The 22,477-nt window shown below is 40.9% G+C and overlaps 1 protein-coding gene across 8 annotated transcripts in view; it reads left to right on the top strand.

Annotated features, from left to right (window-relative positions):
* CRADD (CASP2 and RIPK1 domain containing adaptor with death domain) overlaps window positions 1-21,864 on the top strand; it is a 286,998-nt gene extending 265,134 nt beyond the window's left edge. For 6 of the 8 annotated variants that reach the window (XM_053582444.1, XM_053582447.1, XM_053582443.1 and 3 more), the window contains one exon: window positions 21,385-21,864. In XM_053582444.1, coding sequence (XP_053438419.1) covers window positions 21,385-21,686 — 302 coding nt within the window. In that variant the 3' untranslated portion in view covers window positions 21,687-21,864. Of the gene's footprint in view, window positions 1-14,772; window positions 14,859-21,384 lie in introns of those variants that run through there. The other 2 variants (XR_008378690.1, XR_008378689.1) reach the window with 2 other exon arrangements.
* The last annotated feature ends 613 nt before the right edge of the window (window positions 21,865-22,477 follow it).

Genomic DNA, 22,477 nt, shown 5'->3' with positions numbered 1-22,477 from the left:
CTTAGTTCCACAGAGGTGCTTTAGATAATCCCCAACGACTTATATAAATAACTTAATTTCCCTACTCCTGTATCTTTAGCACTTGAAAAGTGCCTAGAAACATAGTAGGTCTGCAGTTATAATTTCTATCTTCAGAAAGCCATTCATATTTTATGTGAAATTAGGCATATTTGAATTAACTGATAAAAATTATTACTGGAGTCTCACTTTAGGCACAAAATTCGAAGTATTGCAAATCCTAGGAAATTAAAAATTTATCAGGGATCGTAAAATTCCAAAGCCAAGTGGAATTCTCATCTGGGTTCACTCTTGGTGCATAGCAGTGCCTCCTGCGCTGTGCCGGGCTAGTTTAGTTTTGCATTACATGTGATCTTAGGAATGCAGCCTTTGCATAAAATGTGGCTGCTTCATAACGTTTTTTTAACACTCAGTTCTGGGAGCTGCTACCTACCAGACATTATGCTGGGTGCTATCTGTGAACAAGAGAGACACTAATTTCCTGTGTTCCCAGAACTCATAGTTCACTGCAATGCATGCCACATTAATTAATTTATTCATTCATGCTTAGTTAATACGTGCGTGCGTGCAGGTCTTTGGTCTTGAACTGCTGGTTGCATCTGATCCTCGTGCCTCAGCCTCCCAGGGTGCTAGTGTTACAGGCGTGAGCCAGGGTTTGTGTCTTTGGGAAGACCCTGTTCTTCAGGTTTTGCCTGGATCTGTCTGTATACTGTGCAGTTAGGTCATTGATTTGGAAGTGATCTGTTTGACGAATGTGAGTTCCATGAGACTGATCTTCCTTGTTCCTGATTCCAAACTTATGTATTCATGGAACTAAAGTTGGTCTCTGGTTTTTATTAGGATTTTTGTTTGTGCATTTCCAGCCAGTTAAAACATCTGAACCTTTCCTCCAGAACTACGTGTATGCCACCTTAAAAACATTCTATACATTTATGATTGATTTTTTAAAACTTGATAATAACACATTTATCCCAAGACAAATTCAGTCTTGTCAGTATCTTTCTATTCATCTACTGAAGTTATTTTGATTCTTGATATGTCAGTCACTGTATCACTGTCCCTGCCAGCTTTGGGAAGGCAGCAAATTAAAAAGCCTGCCTTCTATCTCTCTCCCTAACTTGCTGATAAGAAGACTGAAAGTCCCATCTGTAAGATTATTTTTGTGTTATAGCTTTGAAGGATTTTGCTTGGGAAATTTATATGACCTTCAAACTTTTAAAAATTTCTTTGGTCTGGGCAGTGCCTATGGCTCAGTGGGTAGGGCACTGGCCTCATATACTGAGGGTGGCAGGTTCAAACCCAGCCCTGGCCGGCTAAAAACAGAAACAGCAATGACAACTGCAACAACAATAGCAACAACAACAAAAAAGCCGGGTATTGTGGCAGGTGCCTGTAGTCCCAGCTACTCGGGAGGCTGAGGCAAGAGAATCACTTAAACCCAAGAGTTGGAGGTTGCTGTGAGCTGTGATGCCACAGCACTCTACCAACAGTGACAAAGTGAGACTCTGTCTCAAAAAAAAATTTTTTTTTTCCTTTGGTCTTACTGCCACCCAATACAGCTGAACTCCATCAAAAAAAGAAAAATGTGCTTTTGATGCCTGGAGTCAGCTGCCTTAAAACATTACTGATGACCTTACCCTTCTTCTAGGCTGGTTTAGGTTTAATAAAGAAAACTTAAGTCTATTAATATCAGAAGTCATTTTATAATGTATCATGCAATTGAACCTTCTTAAACTCACTCTCTCTTTTTTTGTCTAGGAAACAGCAGCAAAGATAGTATTGTGGACCACAGGTCAATTTGTTTTCCTCGGCTTGAATATCAGTTTAAATATTTATAGATTTGATCTTGGAGATTAAAATAAGGTTACAAGTATTTTTTGGCAATCTTAAAATTTTTGTAGAACAGGCATTAGTAGGAAATAACGTGATTAAGGAGTTCATTTTCTCCATTTAGAGAGGTGGGAAAAACTCAAAAATTTATGTCGACAGGCTATAACTTCCACGTAAAGGAATCTTAACACATTGCTGACTGGTCACGAGTTACCAGGTAACATGGATAGTTTCTGCGTTCCTATTGCTGGTCATCTGTGTATTAAGGCACCAAGCGATTCTGTTATAAGCAGAGATGAGGTGGGGAGAAAGAATCAAATAGGCTGAATTTGGGACAACTGGGAATTGAGACTGGGAGAAATGCATTGTGGAACAGCTGCTATATTAACGTAATTTTATGCAGAAACTGTCCATGTTACCGGGTTACTTGTGACCAGCCAGCAGTGTATTAATGTCACTTTGCTGATAGCCTGTGACGAAGCAGTATTATCATTAAGGATGAGAATTTACATCGATTATCTGTGTGTTCTGGTAAACTGACATGGCACTTTGAAATTTTGTCTGTCAACAACTATACTATACTTCTGACCCCAAAAGGTAGTTTTTAAGTACACGTAATTTTTGCCATATGCCACGGAATTTGTGATTTAGATATATTAGAAGCAGGGCCATGTTATGACTGTGATGGGCTGGAGGCACGTTTGCCTTTGTGGCAAAAATTCTTAGGATTTTGTCGTGTTATAAAAATGATACAGGCTCGTTGTAAGGAATCCGAAAGAATGGAGAAAAGTAAAAACAATAAAATCGCAAATTCTGTCCTTCACAAATAAGCCTCATTAACATTAAGTGAACATAGTTTTAGACGTCTCTCTAAGCATGTTTGCAGATAGGGAAGTGATGGTTGGGAGGATGGATGGATGGACACAGAAGTAGGTAGATTCCCTTTGTAACTTTTCTCTCATCTGAAGCATAAATACTGTAATCAGCATTTACCCATTTTGTAATTTCAGACAGTCTGTAATGATCATGAAATATCACCTTTTCTCCTCTTTTATCCAATCCCCCTTTCCATTCCTATAGCAAAGCAAAAAATTGCCTCTTTTTCAAGGCAATTAATGATATGTTAGATGTTATTTCTCATTCATTCATTCAGATTCTCATGTTTGCAGATGGTAGGATGGATGGATGGATGGGAGACAGACACGATTTCATAAAAGTAAGGTCATATGCTATATACTAAGTTTTAAATTAAAAAACCATTATACTTAATTTTACTTGAATTTAACTGGAGAAAAAGAAGCTGAGAATTAAGGAATTACTGTACTTTGAATAAACATTTTTTTCAGAGTAAGAAATTTTTTTTCCTAAGGTTAAGAAAAGAGGTGATGAAGAACCCATTGGTTTCATTTGTGTTTGTTTGTTTATTTGTAAGTTCCTGTGGTAGACCTTGTTTTTGTTCTCCTGATTTTCTTCATCTTGGTGGACATTCTCTTCAAGTTGCTGACTTGCTTTGGCCACACAAGGTGAGCAGAGATGACCAGTGTCCCTGGCAGACAGATGCATTCAATTGCCAGTCTGCAGATTCGCCCTTCCTTCTCTGGCTTTGGTGAGCGTGGGCACCCGTGTTAATGGTCAGGGGCATGAGATTAGAGCAGCAGGCTGTGCAGGGTCAGCACACGGAGGGCACAGCTCTGAACAGCTGCGTGGGCCCGCATGTGGGGAATCTGATCAGCCAGCTCACTGAGACTCAGGACTAATTTTTAACCACAGATAGCTTAGCTTATCCTGACACCAACATTTCCATACTGGATGGTATTAACTTCCTCCCTGCCCTGATAAGGTCGTAAGTATTCTTGCTCTGTTTCCTTTCTCCCTTCCTAGGCTTTAGTTAGTCACCTGGTTATTTTCATACAGTCAAGATATATAATATTTACATTCTATTCTGCAATGTAGCTTTGATTATGATTAGTTATATTTTCCATATAGTTGAGATATGTAACATTCAGGTGCTTAAAATGAGTTTTATATGAATCATTATTTCTTTTAAATGACTCCAGTGCCCAGTACTGGTCTTTTTCCTGTGGCTTTCCTTCTACTGATACCAAGGAGCATATCAAGAGGTGTAGGAGAGTTGCTGATAGAGAACCTTTTCACCCCCCAGGGGAGGGATATTTTATCATTTGCATTGTTTGTCATGTACATTGCTGACACAAGGTGATAGGAAAAGCAAATTGATTTTTTAGTGGTTGTATTACTGATTGTAAATTCTCTGTATCAACAGTGCATCCATTTTCACCTTCTTGCCCTCCCACCCCCCCATTGGTATACCGCTGCTGATAGCTCTATTTTATTCATTGCACTGACTAGATTGTCAAGAGGTTTAAAGGAGGGCTCATGAACAGTAGATCTTTGAGGGGTTTTTATGTTCAAGAATGTCTCACTTTGGATGGCTGTGGCAAGAGGATCACTTGAGGCTGGGAGTTTGAGATCAGCCTGGGCAACACAGTTAGACTCCATCTCTACAAAAAATAAAAGAATTCGTCAGGCTTGATGATGCACCTATAGTCCCAGCTACTCAGGAGACTAGAGTGGGAGGATCACTGGAGCCCAGAGTTTGAGGCTGCAGGGAGCTATGATCATATCACTGCACTCCAGCCGTTGGTGCTCTGATCCACTGGGATGATTTTATTCCTTGGTGTTTCTAATTTATTTCTCACTTAATTTCATTATCATGCTGTTTTGGCCCTCAATTTATCATTTTGTTATGGCAGGCTTATTTTTTAATCACATTTTGTTAGATTATCTCATTGTTAAGCTCTGGTTTTACTATATTCCTCTTCCTACCATTTTCTTATTAAGTAGTTCCATGATGCAAAACTATTTTCCTTTATTCCTTGGAGAATTTTCGTACCTTACATGCAAAAGATAAAGAAGCAATTCCTCCAAAATTCAAAGGGGAACACAATACAGTGTATAAATAATATTCCTAGCCAAGATAATATTCAAATACATGGATAATCACTAGATTTTTCTTTTTAAGGGACAGGGTCTCACTCAGTTGCCCCAGCGTAAGCAAGGTGGAATGAAATGACATGCTTGTTGAGTAACATACTATAGTAATGTATGGTTTAAAAAGGGAACATTATGTGGAGGAAAAATGGCCAAAACCAAAAATCCACAATCTCCTACTTATTGCAATGCAAGGCTCGATTTGACCATTAAATCTGTGGTGGGTCAGCAACAAAACTGACAGCAGCAATTGAGTTTTCACTGAGCTAAAAGGCAGGAGGTAGGGTGGACGCAGTTCTGGGCTAAGAATGAACAGGCCTGGGTACGATCTAAATTTGAATCTGCCGCCAGCTAGCTGTGTAGTTTGAGATAAGTCGTTTAGCCTCTCTGAGATGGTTCTCTCCTTTGCAAAAGGTAAAACCAGATGACTTCCAAGGCCTTGACAATATTTTCCCATTATGGAGTCAGCCCTCTTTTTAATTTTCTATTCATTCCCCGATTATGCAATGAAATTTCTTTCATTTTGAGTGCAAAGTCAACTAAACGCAGGAGCACTTGGTAACACTAGCTATAAAGTAGAGAGCAGACCTAAATGAATATGTGGTTGTTGTAAGGAATCATTGCTTTTAATTCATGTATTTATCCAAGAAATATGCGGTGAGTGCCCACTATGCTCGAGGTACTATTCTGGGTGCGGGGAATATATTACTGAGCAAAGCGGACAAAGCTCCCCTTCCTGAGAGGAGCTGATAAGCAGGAGTGTATGAGGGTGGGGGCAGACAGCAGCAGTAAATAGAGCACAGCTATAAAGTTGATGTTACAAGATGATGTGTGGACAAAGGGAATCACAGAGTGGAAGAGGAGCTGCAATTAGGGTGAATAGGGCAGTCAGGGTGGCAGCACTGGTAAGTCACATTTGATGAAGGGAGTGAGTGGAATAGTGTACCAGGGAAAGGAAGCAGCTAGTTCAGGATGCTCCAGCTCACAGCTGGCTGGTGTATTTAAGGAACAGGATGAATGACAGATCGATGGAGCTGTGTCTGGTCCTTACAAAAGTGTAGGAGAAATGAAAATGGCCTAGCAAGCTATACATGAATTTCTAAAAATGTACTGTACAAATATTCACTTTATTATTTTTTTCCTATGGAAGGATAAATTTCTATGTTTTATCTTTAAAAAGCAGGAACAAATAAGCAAAAACCATTACTAAAAGCCTTAGAGGCTTGTTTCTATTTTAGAGAACTTGTAGGGAAAATAGCGTAATAATAAATTATTTGATTTTAATGCAAATCAAAAATCATAAGAGCTGTTGAAAATAACAAAACTGCTTCTAAAAAAGATAGCATACTCTATCTAAATAAGGCCTTGGAAGTCATCTGGTTTTACCTTTTACAAATGTAAACAATCTCAGAGAGGCTAAACGACTTATCTCAAACTACACAGCTAGCTGGCGGCAGATTCAAATTTAGATCGTACCCAGGCCTGTTCATTCTTAGCCCAGAACTGCGTCCACCCTGCCTCCTGCCTTTTAGCTCAGTGAGAACTCAATTGCTGCTGTCAGTTTTGTTGTTGACCCACCACAGATTTAATAGTCAAATTGAGCCTTGCATTGCAATAAGTAGGATTTGTTTGTATTTTGCAACGTGGCCTTGTTCTTTGGAGTAGGCTGTAACTTCATCTTCCTGGAAATTGGTTTTAGAAAGACCGAGCAGTTGATTTCTCCACCCCTCTCTGAGGACCAGATTGTTCTCCTTGTTTATCTTATCAGAACAAGGGGTTCTAATTAGTTTTCTTTTTAAGGTGCTTTTCTTTCCTTTACAAGTAGCCAGTCCCTCGGCCAAAGTGATTTTTCTGAGCAGCCATTGCACTTAGGGACCAGTCCTGGGAGGTGGCCAGCCAGGTTAGCTGTCCTAGCCTGGAGGATCCCCTCCAGACCACCCATGCCAGCAATGGAGAAACTGGCATGCCCGGAGCCGAAGGAGTATCCTGAGACAGCTGTGTGTACAGCATGGTTCATTTGCCTCAGCCTCCCGAGTAGCTGGGACTACAGGCACCCACCAGAACGCCCGGCTATTTTTTTTGTTGCAGTTTGGCCGGGACTGGGCCACCATTGGTATATGGGCCTGGCACCCTACCCACTGAGCTACAGGTGCCACCTGAAAGATTTTCTTTTTCATTCATTTATTCAGTTTCATTCCCACTCCCATTTCCCTCCCTCCCATAGATAACTGCTCCGTTTGATACACATTCCTTTTTCTGTGTGCATTTTTGTAAGTGGCATTTGAACATATATTTTTCATTTGCGTTTGTATGGATTGCATTTGGGGCTCTGCTCTCTACCTCTGCCGTATGCCGTGTGCTGCTTCGTCTTGCTGCCTCTCTTCACGTAGTAATGAACTCTCCTATTCCTCCTCGCTCCTGAGTTACAGCCGTGTGACCTCATATGTGATCCCTCAGGGATCTGCGTGAGAATTTTCTGGTGTATCCTAGAAAATGTCTACAATGATTACTCAGTCTTTGTTTCTACCAGCAGTAAATAAGGTTTCCTACATCACGTCCCAGCCCAAATTTGGTGTTTTCTAGATTTCTGCGCACGTAAAGTGATTTATCATTGTTATTTGCATTTTATGTCTTAAACTTCTGTATTTGATCGGCATACACTCACTTTGTGTTTCCTCTAATTCAAATCACCTGTTCATACCTTTGTTCTTTTTCCTATAGAGGTTGTTATCTTGGCTGTTGGTTTTCAAGAGTATTTTATACGGTCTTGATAGTATCCCCCTGTTGGCTTTAGACACTAACAAGTATCTTTTCCCATTCTGCTCTGTCAGCTTGGTTCACAGTCTCCTTCACTGAGCAGAAATCTTTAATTTTCATGTAAAAAAAAAAAATTCATCTTTGGGGCATTCATGTAAAAATTACTTGCCACCAAAGATCAGAAACATCCTCCTACATTAAGTTCCACTAACTTTATTGTTTTACCTTTTATGTTCAGGCAGTTATCCTCATGGAACCCGTCACTATTCGTGATGTGACGTCAAAGTCCAGTTTTCTTTTCCTGTATATAATTAACTCCTTGTCCCCAGTGTGGGGAAAGCCTTAGCTTAGGGAATTTAATTGTGATTAGAAGAATTGTCATTAGAAGCATGTGCATGACTCTGTCCTGTGAGTCTGCTCTTGTTTTATGTCTTTTAATAAAATCTTAAAAATTTCCCCATACAGGTCTCATGTGGTCTCTACTGATTTAATTCCTAGATCCTTGATACTTGTCATTCTTTATTATATTTTGTTTTTAAATATGTTTTTATGTTGCTAAAGTGTTGAAACGTGGTTTTGTTGTCCATTATTTTAAGTTGATCTTGTATCTAGCAGTTTTGCTTCATCTTCTTATTGTAGTAGATTATCTGTTAATCCTGGTCTTTTTCTAGATGTTCGATCATATTGTCTGAATATAGTGATAGTTTTATCTTTTCCTTCAAATGCTTATATCTGATTTCTTTTTCTTTCTTCATAGCATTGATCACAACCTCTAATATTGTATTCCACAGTAACGGTGATAGTGGGCTTGCTTATCTTATTTCTATCCTTTTTTTTTTTTTGACACAGAATCTTACTCTGTGTCCTGGGTAGAGTACCACGGCATCGTAGCTCACAGCAACAGCAAACTCCTGGGCTCAAGCGATCCTCTTTCCTCAGCCTCCTGAGTAGCTGAGATTACAGGCACCTGGCACAACACCCAGCTAGTTTTTCTATTTTTAGTAGAGACACGGTCTCGCTTTTGCTCAGGCTGGTCTCAAACTGCTGAGTTTAGGTGATCCACTGGCCTTGGCCTTCCAGAGTGCTAGGATTCCAGGCATGAGCGGTGGCGCCCAGCCTCTTGTTCCCATTCTTAAAGGAAATACATTTTAAAGTTCTCCTTTAAATCCAATAGTTATGGAAGGCTTTTTAAATCTTCACCAAGTTAAGCAAGTTCACTATATTCTGAATTTTTAATGAAATATTATTTTAAAATCATAGATATGGGTCAAACTTGATCAGATGCCTTTTTTGTGTCTGTAAAGATAATAATGACCTTCCCCTTTATTGATGTGTTGAATTCATTGATTTTATGGTGTTGAAAATCATTGCAAATTCTACTTGTTCATGATATATTATTTAAAATAGATTTTTGGATTCGACTAGTTATTATTTAGGATTAAAAAAAAAAAAACTTGAAGAAAGGGAGTTTCACACAGGCTGGTCTCAAACTCCTGGCCTCAAGTGATCCTCCTGGGGGGTGCTTCCCAAAGTGCTAGGATTATAGTGTGAGCCAGTGTTCTGGTTCCTTATATAGGATTTTCGCTCTAAAATCATGACTGAAACAACCTTATAATTTTTCTTTTCTTGTATTCTTTCTTACCCTGCTTGAAGAAAAAGTTGAATAACCTCCTCAAATCAACTAGGTAGCTTTTGTTCTTTTTCTGTTTTCTGGAACAACTTAACATAAGATAGGAAATTAAGTATTCCATAAATGTTTGCTAGAGCTCAGCTCTAAAACCATCCGGACCTAGGGCTCTTTGGCAAGGGAGGGCTTTGTTTGCTGTCTCAATGTAGTACTTTGGTCTATTTAAGTTTTCTTTTTCTTCCACCAATTTCCCACTCTTGTGAGTGTTTAGAGATCATTGCTCATTAAATTTTCACTCCCATCCTGTGGGAAAATTTGATTCCCTGACCTGTTGGGATTGCGTGTGGTCATATGTCTTGCTTTGAGCATTGGAACGTTAGTGGATTCGAGATAAGCAGAGAGAATCCTTAAATGTCCTGTGGCATGGGTTGTCCTTTAGCTCCTAAAAAGCAGTGCTTTAGAATGGGACAGTCTCTTAACTCTACTTTTTTCTCTTTCAGCACACCGGAAGCATATGACATGTCCATCTGTAACAGTGACTCACTGAGATGGGGTAACTGATATAAGACCCTCCAGAGGAATGTGTGTAGTTTTTAAAAGTGCTACCCATGTCCAACTGAGTCGCTGTCATAAGGAACCTCTATCTACATAACATCTTAAGACATATCACAAAATAACTAAAGTTTTAAAAGGAGTCTTACAGTAAAAACTTTTCTGTTACTCTAGGCCCGTGGCTGCAGATGTGTCTGCCTCTCTGGCTGGATATTGAGTGTCTGCTTCGCCTCTTCTGTAGTCCTTGGTCTTCAACCTTTGAACTTTGCCTTTGGACCCTGTGTAGTTCCTCTTCTTAGGCTACCTATAAGGTGGACACATATCTCAGAATTCAGAGTAAAAAGGGGAGAGCTTGACCAGACCGGATGCTGGGCCTATGGACTTTCCTTTACTCAGAGAACACACATCCAACCAGTAGTAGATGGGGAATACCATACCTACCCTGAGATTTGTTGGAAGAGGTGGCTTTTTTTATGGAACAAGTAAAGTCAGAAACACACAGCACGTGGAGATGGTGAGTTGGAAACTTGACTTGGAGGATCTTTCTTCTTTAAAACTTGTATATTGCGTTTCCTTTTTCACTTGGCAACAGAATAAATGTTGGGGGAGGAGGTCACAGAAGTAGAAGACACAGTCTCTGCTCATAAGCAGCTTGAGAGACAGCAATGTCAGTTATATACGACACATTTGGACCTGATTCTAAATGCATGGGAATTGGGAAGGAGACTTTTAGGTCTGAGGCCAGAACAACTACTGATAGGAACGGGGCAGGGAGGAGGAGATAGATGGAGAGGCTCTGTTGTTTTCACTCTTGTAATGAACCCACAGTGGGGGATGGAAGGGTGAGAGAGTATGTTGGGGGCAGAGAGTAGAGTTGGGGGAGAGTTTACCCCATCCCTTTGAAATGGATCCTTGCCTTTGTTATGGTAGATGGATTTGTCAGTTTAACTTCTCTGAGAATGGGATTTAAAAATTGCATCAAAGACTTAGAGCTATATAAGGAGGAATGTTTTGTCTGTTTAAAAGGAGTTATAGTCCCATTTAGGGTTTTTAAAACCAGTATGGACATTCTTATGCCATAATGTGTGATTGTGTGATGGTTCTTTTTTTTGAGACAGAGTCTCACTGTGTTGCCCTCTTAGAGTGCCATGGTGTCATAGCTTACAGCAACCTCAAACTCCTGAGCTCAAACAATCCTCTTGCCTCAGCCTCTTGAGTAGCTAGGACTACAGGTGTCTGCCACAATGCCTGGCTACTTTTTTCCCCCTATTTTGAGTATTTCTAGTAGAGACAGGGTCTTACTCTTGCTCAGGCTGGTCTCAAACTCCTGAGCATAAACAATCTACCGCCCTCAGCCTCCCAGAGAGCTAGGATTATAGGAGCGAGCCACTGCCCCCAGCCTGATGGTTCTTAACCAGGGATAGTAGTGCCTCACCCAGGGCATGTGAACATGTGTGCTTGTGATGAGGTGGATGTTACTAGCAATTTGTAGGCATAACCTAGGGATGCTGAGGGCTCCACCACGTACTGGGGGAAGCTCTGCTCTGCACACTGTCTAAAATGCTGAGGGTGCTCCCACAGAGAAACCCTTGGCTTCCCAAGCTTCAGTCATCTGGATTCCACTTATTCAATTTTGGACATATCTATATAACACCTGTACCACTAATTAAATGCTTTTCGTTAAATTTACTTTTCATGTTTAACTGGCTTTTCTTTTTTATTTACCTCCTGTCATCCTGTATCTGCTTTTTATTCACTTCTTCTTTACTTATCTTGGTCCTTGTAATCATGGGTTTGAAATACCATTTATATTTTCTAGTCACTATATTTTGTAGTGTTAAAATAGACACATGACTATTGTAATACAGAATGTTCGTCCACGCACCACCTGATATCTTGCACACCACTGGTGGCGTGCGTGCCAGCTTTCAGAAACAGTGGCCAGATGGTCGCAGTGGTTAATTTATGGCTTGACCTGTTTTTGTGTAGTATATCCTTGAGAATGGACACTAAAGCTTTGGGATTCTTATTTTTAAGCAACCTTGTATTCAGCAGAATTCGTGAGCTGACAAGGCCTCTTGAGGATACTTTCCCAGAGAGAGGTCAGACGGCACAAACAGCTGTGATTGGCTCTGTGTGTGTGTACCGATGTCCAGCTGGAAGGGCTTGGTCTGCTTGGCCGCTGCTGCTTATGTGCCAGTTATCTTTGTCTCGCCTGTGTCTGTAGACTGCTGGCTGTCTCCCAGTTATGTGGCACTATCACAAGGGGTGGATGACCCTACCCTGCAAGTGCGGTGTGTGGAAGAATCAGAGCAAATGCTGTCCTTACTTCCAAAGAATTGGCTCCGGGCATAGGTTGCAGTCCTAGCTGGCCAGGAGTGAGAGAGAATGATGACAGAGTGTAGCAAAAACACAGACGCTCCCTCCCCAGTACCCAGGGAACTGAGCCAGAAAGCAGCTAAAAACAAAACTAAACCTAGCCCCAAATTCACCGACAGTGAGTAAACAAATGAAGAACAACAATAAGATTACAACTGTAGGCCGGGCACTTTGAAAAGCGGTGGGTGATGAAGGAAGCACCGCACTCTGGGCCCTCGGAAGCAGTACTAGGAAAAGGTGAGGGGGAAAGTTCCAGAGTGTTCCTCCTGCTACAGAGCAATATGGGAAGAAGATGGTTGCGGAGGGGAGAAGGCAGCCTTGGAAATGTCTAGAAGATCCTCCATAGAGGCAGGAAGGTGTCCCAGTCTCTGTGCAGAGTCACTGGAAAGAGGCCATAGGAGTGAGTATGCCCTGGTCAGGCAGAGTGGTATCGGCCTGGAGCATTGACCGGGCTTCCAAAAGAGCAGAGCGCCCCCCAGCAGGGGCAGCCCCAGTGAGTCGTACCTGCCCTCCGTGGCAGAAATGTACATGTAAGGGGCAGCAGCCAACCTCAAATTGTAGCTCAGGAAGAAAAAGGGAACTGGTTCCCCTACAAAATAAAGACGGTGTCAAAAGATACATCAGCTTGCTTTAAGAGGGCAAAGAGCCGTCCTGGGCAGAGATGCTCATGTTACAAGTCTGAGCAAGATGACAGAGAGTGTCACAGCAACTCTGTGAAATGCTACAGTGGAAGAATGAAAGGGCAAAACACAGGTAGCAAAAATAAACTTACAGCTAATCTGGTCTGAAAGGAAACCAGCCCTAAAAAAATGGAACCTCATGAGTGTTTTATGCTGTAGAAGAAAGAGTTCAGTATCAATTCAGGAGAAAGAAAAATTCAAAATATAGTTGTGATAAACCAACAATGGGATTCTCTTTAATTTTTATTTTTAATTGTGGTAAAATATACACAATATAAAATTTACCATCATTAGTCTTTCTAACATGTACATTCTTTTGCAATTTCCAGAACTTTCTTCATCTTCCAAAACTGAAACTCTATACCTGTTAAACAATAATTTTCATTCTTCTCTCCCCTATCCCGTGACAGCCACCATTCTACTTCCTGCCTTTTTGAATTTGAGTCCTTTAAGCACCTCATAGGAATAGAATTAGAGAGTATTTGTCTTCTTGTGACTTGTTTATTTCGCTCAGCATAATGTCTTCAAGGCTCATCCACATTATCGCACGTGTCAGAGTTTCCTTCGTTTCTAAGGCTAGATAATACTCCATGGTACACGTTTACCACGTTTTCTTTATCCGTTCATCCATTGATGGACACTTAGGTTTCTCGAACCTTTTGGCTATTGTGAATAATGTTGCTGTGAACACAGATGTACAAATATCTCTTCCAGTCCCTCCTTTCAATTCTCCTGGGTATATACCCAGAAGTGGAATTGCTGGATCATATGATAATTCTGTTAGTTCTGAGGAACTGCCTTTCTGATTTCCATACCAACTGCACCGTTTGACACTCCCACCAAGAGTGCACCAGGTTCTGATTTCTCCACATCCTTGCCAATACTTGGTACTTTTCTGTTGTGTTGATAGTAGCCATCCTAACAGGTGTGAGGTGGGATGGAATTTTTTTTCTTTTTTTTTTTTGTTTATTTCATTCATTGAGGGTACAATAAGCCAGGTTACACTGATTGCATTTGCTAGGTAAAGTCCCTCTTGCAATCGTGTCTTGCCCCCAAGAGGTGTGGCACACTCCAAGGCCCTGCCCCCTCCCTCCTTCCCTCTGTCTGCTCTTCCTTTCCCCATCCCTCCCTCCTTCTTTCTCTCTCTGCTCTCCCCTTCCTCCACACCTACAGTGACCTTAATTGTCATTAATTGTCCTCATATCAAAATTGAGTACATAGGATTCATGCTTCTCCATTCTTGTGATGCTTTACTAAGAATAATGTCTTCCACTTCCATGCAGGTTAATACGAAGGATGTAAAGTCTCCATTTTTTTTTTTTTTCAATCAATGCAACAAACTTTATTGTTGTCTTATTTTAAGAAACTGCCACAATCACCCTAAACTTCAATAACCATCACCCTGATCAATCAGCAGCCATTAAGGTCAAAGCAAGACCCTCCACCAGCAAAAAGATTACAACTCACTGAAGGCTCCGATGATTATTAGCATGTTCTAGCAATAAGGTAGTTTTTAATTAAGGTACATACATTGTTTTTTAAAGAAACAATGCTATTTCATACTAACTAGGCTACAGTATTGTGTGTACATAACTTTTATATGCACAGGAAAATGAAAAAATGTATGTGACTTGCTTTACTGTGATATATGCCTTATTGCAGAGATGTGGAACCAAACACACAATATTTTTGAGGTGAAACCATCTATGTTAAAATATTGTAAAGCCATAAGGTATAAATAGTAATCTAAGTCTGATTTGCATAAAAGTATCAATATAGCCTGACATTAACCAGCCATTGTTCCTGCTTAAATGGCAGGTATCTTCCCTGATGGGTGCAAGATTTGTGACTTCTTCAACTGTTTCTATAGATAGCACTGCTATTGTAAAGCCTAAGACTGGTCTTTGAAATATTTTTCAGACTCTGGATTTGGGGGAGCCCAATGATGTCAATTGGACCCGTGGACCTATATGGGAACAGATCCAACAAACTTTGACAACCCCTACCCAGGAAATTAAGCAGAGATGATTTCTGCTTTCCAATCCTATGAGTTTATTCCCAGCCAATCAGCAGACCTAATTCCCTAGACCTTTGTTCACCAAACCATCTTTAAAAACTTTGGCCCCCAAATTCTCAGGGAGATGGATTTGAAAAATTACTCTAATCTCCATGCCTGGTAGTATTCCATGGTGTACATATACCACAGCTTGTTAAACCATTCCTGGGTTGGTGGGCATTTAGGCTGTTTCCACATTTTGGCGATTGTAAATTGAGCTGCAATAAACAGTCTAGAACAAGTGTCTTTATGATAAAAGGATTTTTTGCCTTCTGGGTAGATGCCCAGTAATGGGATTGCAGGATCAAATGGGAGGTCTAGCTTGAGTGCTTTGAGGTTTCTCCATACTTCCTTCCAAAAAGGTTGAGCTAGTTTGCAGTCCCACCAGCAGTGTAAAAGTGTTCCCTTCTCTCCACATCCACACCAGCATCTGCAGTTTGGGGTTCTGTGATGTAGGCCATTCTCTCTGGGGTTAGATGGTATCTCAGGGTGGTTTTGATTTGCATTTCTCTAATAGATAGGGATGATGAGTGTTTTTTCATATGTTTGTAAGCCATTCGTCTGTCTTCTTTAGAGAAGGTTCTATTCATGTCTCTTGCCCATTGATATATGGGATTGTTGGCTTTTTTCATGTGAAGTAATTTGAGTTCTCTATAGATCCTAGTTATCAAGCTTTTGTCTGATTCAAAATATGCAAATATCCTTTCCCATTGTGTAGGTTGTCTCTTTGCTTTGGTTGTTGTCTCCTTAGCTGTACAGAAGCTTTTCAGTTTAATGAAGTCCCATTTGTTTATTTTTGTTGTTGTTGCAATTGCCATGGCAGTCTTCTTCATGAAGTCTTTCCCCAGGCCAATATCTTCCAGTGTTTTTCCTATGCTTTCTTGGAGCATTTTTATTGTTTCATGCCTTAAATTTAAGTCCTTTATTCATCTTGAATCAATTTTTGTGAGTGGGGAAAGGTGTGGGTCCAGTTTCAGTCTTTTGCATGTAGATATCCAGTTCTCCCAACACCATTTATTGAATAGGGAGTCTTTCCCCCAAGGTTTGTTCTTGTTTGATTTATTGAAGATAAGGTGGTTGTAAGATGTTAGTTTCATTTCCTAGTTTTCTATTCGATTCCAAGTGTCTATGTCTCTATTTTTTGTGCCAGTACCATGCTGTCTTGACCACTATGGCTTTGTAGTACAGCCTAAAATCTGGTATGGTGATGCCCCCAGCTTTATTTTTATTACTAAGAGCTGCCTTAGCTATACGAGTTTTTTTCTGGTTCCATGCAACATGCAGAATCATTTTCTCCAAATTTTGAAAGTACGATGTTGGTATTTTAATAGGAATGGCATTGAATAGGTAGATTGCTTTGGGAAGTATAGACATTTTAACAATGTTGATTTTTCCCAGCCATGAGCATGGTATGTTCCTCCATTTGTTAATATCCTCTCCTATTTCCTTTCTGAGAATTTCATAATTTTCTTTATAGAGGACCTTCACCTCCTTCGTTAAGTATATTCCTAGGTATTTCATTTTCTTTGAAACTATGGTGAAGGGAGTTGTGTCCTTAATTAGCTTCTCATCTTGACTGTTATTGGCGAATACAAAGGTTACTGACTTGTGGACATTGATTTTATCTCCTGAAACATTACTGTATTTTTTGGTGACTTCTAGTAGTCTTGTGGTTGAGTCTTTTGGATTCTCTAAGTATAAGATCATGTTGTCAACAAAGAGGGAGAGTTTGACCTCCTCTGCTCCCATTTGGATTCCCTTTATTTCCTTGTCTTGCCTAATTGTATTGGCTAGAACTTCTAGCACTACGTTGAATAGTAAAGGTGACAGAGGACAACCTTGTCTGGTTCCAGTTCTAAGAGGAAAAGCTTTCAGTTTTACTCCATTCAGTAAAATATTACCTGTGAGTTTGTCGTAGATAGCTTCAATCAGTTTCAGAAATGTGCCACCTATGCCTATACTCTTCAGTGTTCTAATTAGAAAAGGATGCTGGATTTTATCGAATGCTTTTTCTGCATCTATTGAGAGGATCATATGATCTTTATTTTTGCCTCTGTTAATATGGTGGATAACGTTTATGGACTTGCGTATGTTAAACCAGCCTTGCATCCCTGGGGTGAAACCTACTTGATCATGATGTATGACTTTTTTGATGATAAGCTGTAATCTGTTGGCTAGGATTTTGCTAAGAATTTTTGCATCTATATTCGTGAGCGAAATGGGTCTGAAATTCTCCTTTTTGGTTGGGTCTTTTCCTGGTTTTGGTATCAGGCTGATGTTTGCTTCATAGAACATGTTGGGGAAGATTCCTTCCTCCTCAATTTTTTTGGAATAATTTCTGCAGTACAGGAATAAGCTCTTCTTTGAAGGTTTGATAGGATTCTGGTGTGAAGCCATCTGGACCAGGGCATTTTTTGGTTGGAAGATTTTTTATTTTTTCTTTAATCTCAGTGCTTGAAATTGGTCTGTTCAGGAGCTCTATTTCTTCCTAGCTAAGTCTAGGGAGAGGGTGTGATTCCAAATATTGATCCATTTCCTTCACGTTGTCAAATTTCTGGGCATAGAGTTTCTGGTAGTATTCAGAGATGATCTCTTATAACTCTGTGGGATCAGTTGTTATTTCCCCTTTATCATTTCTGATTGAGGTTACTAGAAATTTTACTTTTCTATTTCTAGTTAGTCTGGCCAATGGTCTATCTATATTATTTATTTTTTCAAAAAACCAACTCCTTGTTTTATTAATTTTCTGAATGATTCTTTTGTTTTCAATTTCATTGATCTCTGATTCGATTTTGGATATTTCTTTTCTTCTACCAGGTTTAGGCTTAGATTGCTCTTCTTTTTTCAATTCCATAAGATGGCTTGTGAGATTGTTGATGCGCTCTCTTTCTGCTTTTCGAATGTAGGCATCTAAAGTGATAAATTTTCCTCTCAAAACTGCTTTTGCAGTATCGAGGTGGGATGGAATTTTTAAAAGATAGAGCCAAGAAAAGAAATTGAGAACAGAAGCACCCTACAAGATTAGAACCAGAAAACAACCTTCCCCCAACACACACACAGAAGAGACAGCTGAAACTAAGATGACTGGCGTGGGGAGAAAGAATGATGAGGTGAACCCAGGGAGGGGATTAAAACAATAATAGAAAAAATGATAGCCCTGGAGGAAAGGGAGAACCGTCCACTCCGTGGAGCAGAAAAAGAATGCAACAAATGACCCAGAAAGATTTTTCTGAAAAGAGAGAAAAATGGAAACTTTGCTCAGAAGGTCATGCCACATACCTGGAAAAGCAGATGAATGCCAGTACTTTAGACCCCAGACAGAAAAAACAAGTTACACAAAAATTCGGATGAGGAGGTCAGTATCAGAATTCTCCACATCAACTTTCCCTACCATAAAATAGAACCAAGTTCTACAAACTCGCAAGGAGAATAAAATTATTTAAGTAATATAAAATTATATTCACAATTAAAAATTGCAGTATCAAAAGGAATATAAAAAGATAAAATTATTTTCTAAATATTAAGTTTTTATCCCAGTGAAGGCAGTAAGCAGGTGGTCTTGACCTGAACGCATTCAGGGAATATTGCAACCATGAGCCTTTCTTGATAAAAAAAAAAAATCACCCTGTGATGAAATTGACCCAAATGACTCAAATCAGAATAACAGTCCCAGAAGGAGAGAAGCCACAGTTAAAAAAAATAACAACAAAAACCACTGGTGAGCATTCAAACCATTATAATGTAGTCATAGGACTAAACAGCTTGGGGTGGAGGCCATGGATTATTATTACAGAAACATACAAATCCCAGGCACTGGACAAGATAAAAATTATATACATAACAAAGAGGTGTGAGGAAAGGGAGAAGGAATATAAAGTGCTAATTAGGGGGCATTAATATGAAAACATGCAGTGAACCCCTTAGGTTTTCACTAACTTTCTGTGAGTTAAATCTTGTGTAAGAGTATATGTGTGTATTTAAGTATGTATGTAACTTATAACTGCAGTTCAGAATGTCACTTTGTTTCACTTCTGCTTTTTCTTCTGTTAAATTCAAACAAAATGGCTCTGCGCCTGTAGCTCAAGCGGCTAAAACACCAGCCACATACACCAGAGCTGTATATAATCATACGTCATCATACATAATCCAGCCCGGGCCCGCCAAACAGCGACAACTACAACCAAAAAATAGCCGGGTGTTGTGGCGGGCACCAGTAGTCCCAGCTACTTGGGAGGCCAAGGCAAGAGAATCGCCTAAGCCCAGGAGTTGGAGGTTGCTGGGAGCTGTGATGCCACAGCACTCTACTGAGGGCGACAACTTGAGGCTCTGTCTCAAAAAAAAAAAAAAAAAAAAAATTTCAAACAAAATTCAATAGCTCGTATTGGAGAGAGGAAAGCTCTTATGTTATCACTTTAAATGAAATCATCGCTATCCACTATCCTCCTAACAGTATATGTGCATAAAGAGATGTCCAAAGGACGTTCACCAGATGTCAACACAGTGGTGGGACATTGGATGATTTGTTTTCTTCTTGGCACTTTTTTGCATTGCTTGAATTTTTCTAATAGCCTGTATTTTTATAAAAGTGCCTATATTATTATTATTTTTTCTTTTTAGTAGAGATGGGGGTCTCACTCTTGCTCAGGCTGGTCTCAAACTCCTGACCTCAAGCAATCCACCCACCTCAGCCTCCCAGAGTGCTAGGATTATGGGTGTGAGCCACTGCGCCCAGCCCATATTTTTCATAAAAACCATAAAATCATCACTGTTAACATAAAATATTGATCATTCGTGTCATCATTATCCTAATTGCAGTGTTGACAAACACCAGAAAGAGTCCTTGACAATATTTTTGCTACTCATTCCTAGGTATTTGCAACTGCCTATAGAGTCCAAAGGCCTGGGCAGCGGAAAACATCAGCTCTTCTAATAGGGTGCCTTTGGCCTTGTACTGAATCATAAATGGAAGCAATGCGCTGATGAGCATGAAGCAGATTGACCCAAACCCCTGTGATGCTGATGGGGGAAGAGTGTAATACAGCGTGCTAGTGTACAAATGTCTGAACCTAACCAGGAACCAGCTTCCTCCACTTTGGATGTTTGAAGTCTCTCTCAGTCTCTGCTCTTGGCTGCCATGAATGTATTTTACTTCCTCCAGCGTCGGGGGTTTGCTCCAGCATGGGGGGTTCGCCCCCCTCTGAGCCTTAGCACATGCAGTCCCTTCTGCACAGAACACACCCCTTCCTCCCCCTTCACCTGGCTCCTCCTCCTCACTTTCAGGGCTTAGCTTTAGCCTCCTCCCCTTGGAAGTCCTAATGTGACCCACACTAGGTCAGGACCAATGGCACCACTCCTTGGTTATCCTGGGCCCAGTTATGACCACTCACTCAACATCACACTTCTTAGCAGACTGGCCTCAGGCAAACAGGAATCTACAGAGTGTCTCAAAGTAACCCCTGAAGTCGCCATACATAAGGGAAAATAGGAAATTATAGCTAAATGTACCTTTATTTACAAAATATTCATTGCAAACTTACAAAGAGGTGCCATCACATTGGAAATACTTTTTAAAATCTTATAATGAATGTTTTGTAAATAAAGGTACACTTAGCTACAATTTCCCATTTTCTCTATATGTGGCAACTTTAGGGGCAACTTTTGGATCACCTGGCATTTAGGAAGTGTAAGGTCAGGATTCCTGTCCTGGCCCTCCAGGGCACATACCTTCTGTTTCTCTCTCGCTCTGCCCAGAGGGTGACTCCACTCTGGCCTGGCCTCTGCGGCTGACACACCCACTCTCCTCTCTTCCTGCTACCTCAAGGCCTCAGCAGGCCTCTTGGCTCCTGCTTCTGTTAGCAGTAACACCTTTTCTTGGTAATGTTTCAAGCTCAAGCTCATCAGGAAAGATCGGCTGCTGGGTGTAGCTTTTACCTCCAGTACCAGCCCTTCCTGCTGGGAGCAGCACTCCTGGCAGGGCAGCCATGCTCATGGTCTCCCAGAGTGCCCTGGAGGGCATCTGGTCGGAGAGATGGAAGTGGGAAAGTGTGACAGCAAAGCAGGGGGCGCCAGGTCAAGAGACAGAGGCGGGAAAGTGTAACAGGAAAGCAGGGTGCACGAGATCAGAGAGACGGGAGTGCAAGACTGTGACAGCAAAGGCGGGTGCACGAGGTAGCCCCAGATGTATGTTTTTTAATATAAAAGAAAGAAAACAGACCCAGTTATTATCAGCAGGTTTCTCTGGTGGGATTTCTAGTTATTTTTCTTAACTGATTTTCTGTAATAAACATTTTTATAGATATCAGGTGGCATTTTGTTGTTCACTGAGACGTGGAGTTATACTGAGCAGCCCCGCGCAGACCAGGCGAGCTGGCCCTGCTGTCGGGAGGCTTTGTCTCCTTGTCCCCCGCTGTCCCACTTGTCCCCTCCAGCATGCACACTTGCTGGCTTAACCTTCCTGTTTCTTTTCTCCTCCACAGGTGACAGGATCAGTGGGCTCCCTCCGCACATCCTCAACAGCTGCCCATCAGACAAGCAGCTCAACCAGCTGGCCCAGAGGTTGGGCCCTGAGTGGGAGCCCGTGGTGCTGTCCCTGGGACTGTCCCAGGCAGACATCTACCGCTGTAAGGCCAACCACCCCCACAACGTGCAGTCGCAGATGGTGGAGGCCTTGGTCCGCTGGCGGCAGCGCTTCGGGAAGCAGGCCACCTTCCAGAGCCTGCACAGAGGCCTGTGCACCATGGAGGTAGACCCCTCGGTGCTCCTGCAGGTGCTGGAGTGATGGGGCCCAGGCCACCTGGCCAAGTCCCGGCTTCCACTCAGAGCAGGTGGTTTTTTGTTTAGATTAGTTTTGGTTTTTTTCTTTTTAATGATCCTCAGATTGAAGGAGAGAGCAAGGTTTCCACTTGACATGTCTTGAGAGGCCAGATGACTCGGCGGATCTCCACATTGTCTCTACAGTGTGTTGTTTTTAATTATTTGAAGATTGTGTTGTTGTAATTGTGCAGTTTTTAATTATGTGGTTGTCTTTTAATAGAGCAGTAAATCATAATATTCAAAGAAAAGACCGTGTTGTCACATCATGTGCAGGTATCCTACATATAAAACATCCACTTTTACGTTGCCTGGAAACAGAACTGTAGACTTTGCTATTCATGATGATGATGAAAATAAAAAGTGAATTACGATATATAATGTGCTCCTTTCATGAAAAAATATTGTATGTGTGCTTTTTTTTTCTTTGTCATTCTTGTGTTGCTTAGATTAAGGGTTTAAAATTACAGTTTAGAACAGAACTATTAGTAACAGTGAAATGGATACATTCCCCGGTCAAAATAAATAGCTGAGGCAGGATGTCTGTATTAAATATAAGATGCTAAATTAAAGCTCCCTGCAAAGACCATTTCAAGTACGAGCGTGCATACCTGCCCCCTGCATGTTTAAGAGATTGCTTAAGAAAATCCTGTGCCATCCATTTAAAGCTGTTATTCAAAGGACAAAAAGGGTGTGATCTTTCCATAGAAGCCTGGATTGACAGACATGCTGTGCTCCTCAGGAGTGTGGCTGACGGAG

This window comes from Nycticebus coucang, chromosome 3 (genome assembly GCF_027406575.1).
Source record: "Nycticebus coucang isolate mNycCou1 chromosome 3, mNycCou1.pri, whole genome shotgun sequence".
NCBI classification, from domain to species: domain Eukaryota; kingdom Metazoa; phylum Chordata; class Mammalia; order Primates; family Lorisidae; genus Nycticebus; species Nycticebus coucang.
The sequence above is the reverse complement of the archived record's forward strand: the minus strand, read 5'-3'. Positions and strand labels throughout refer to the sequence as shown.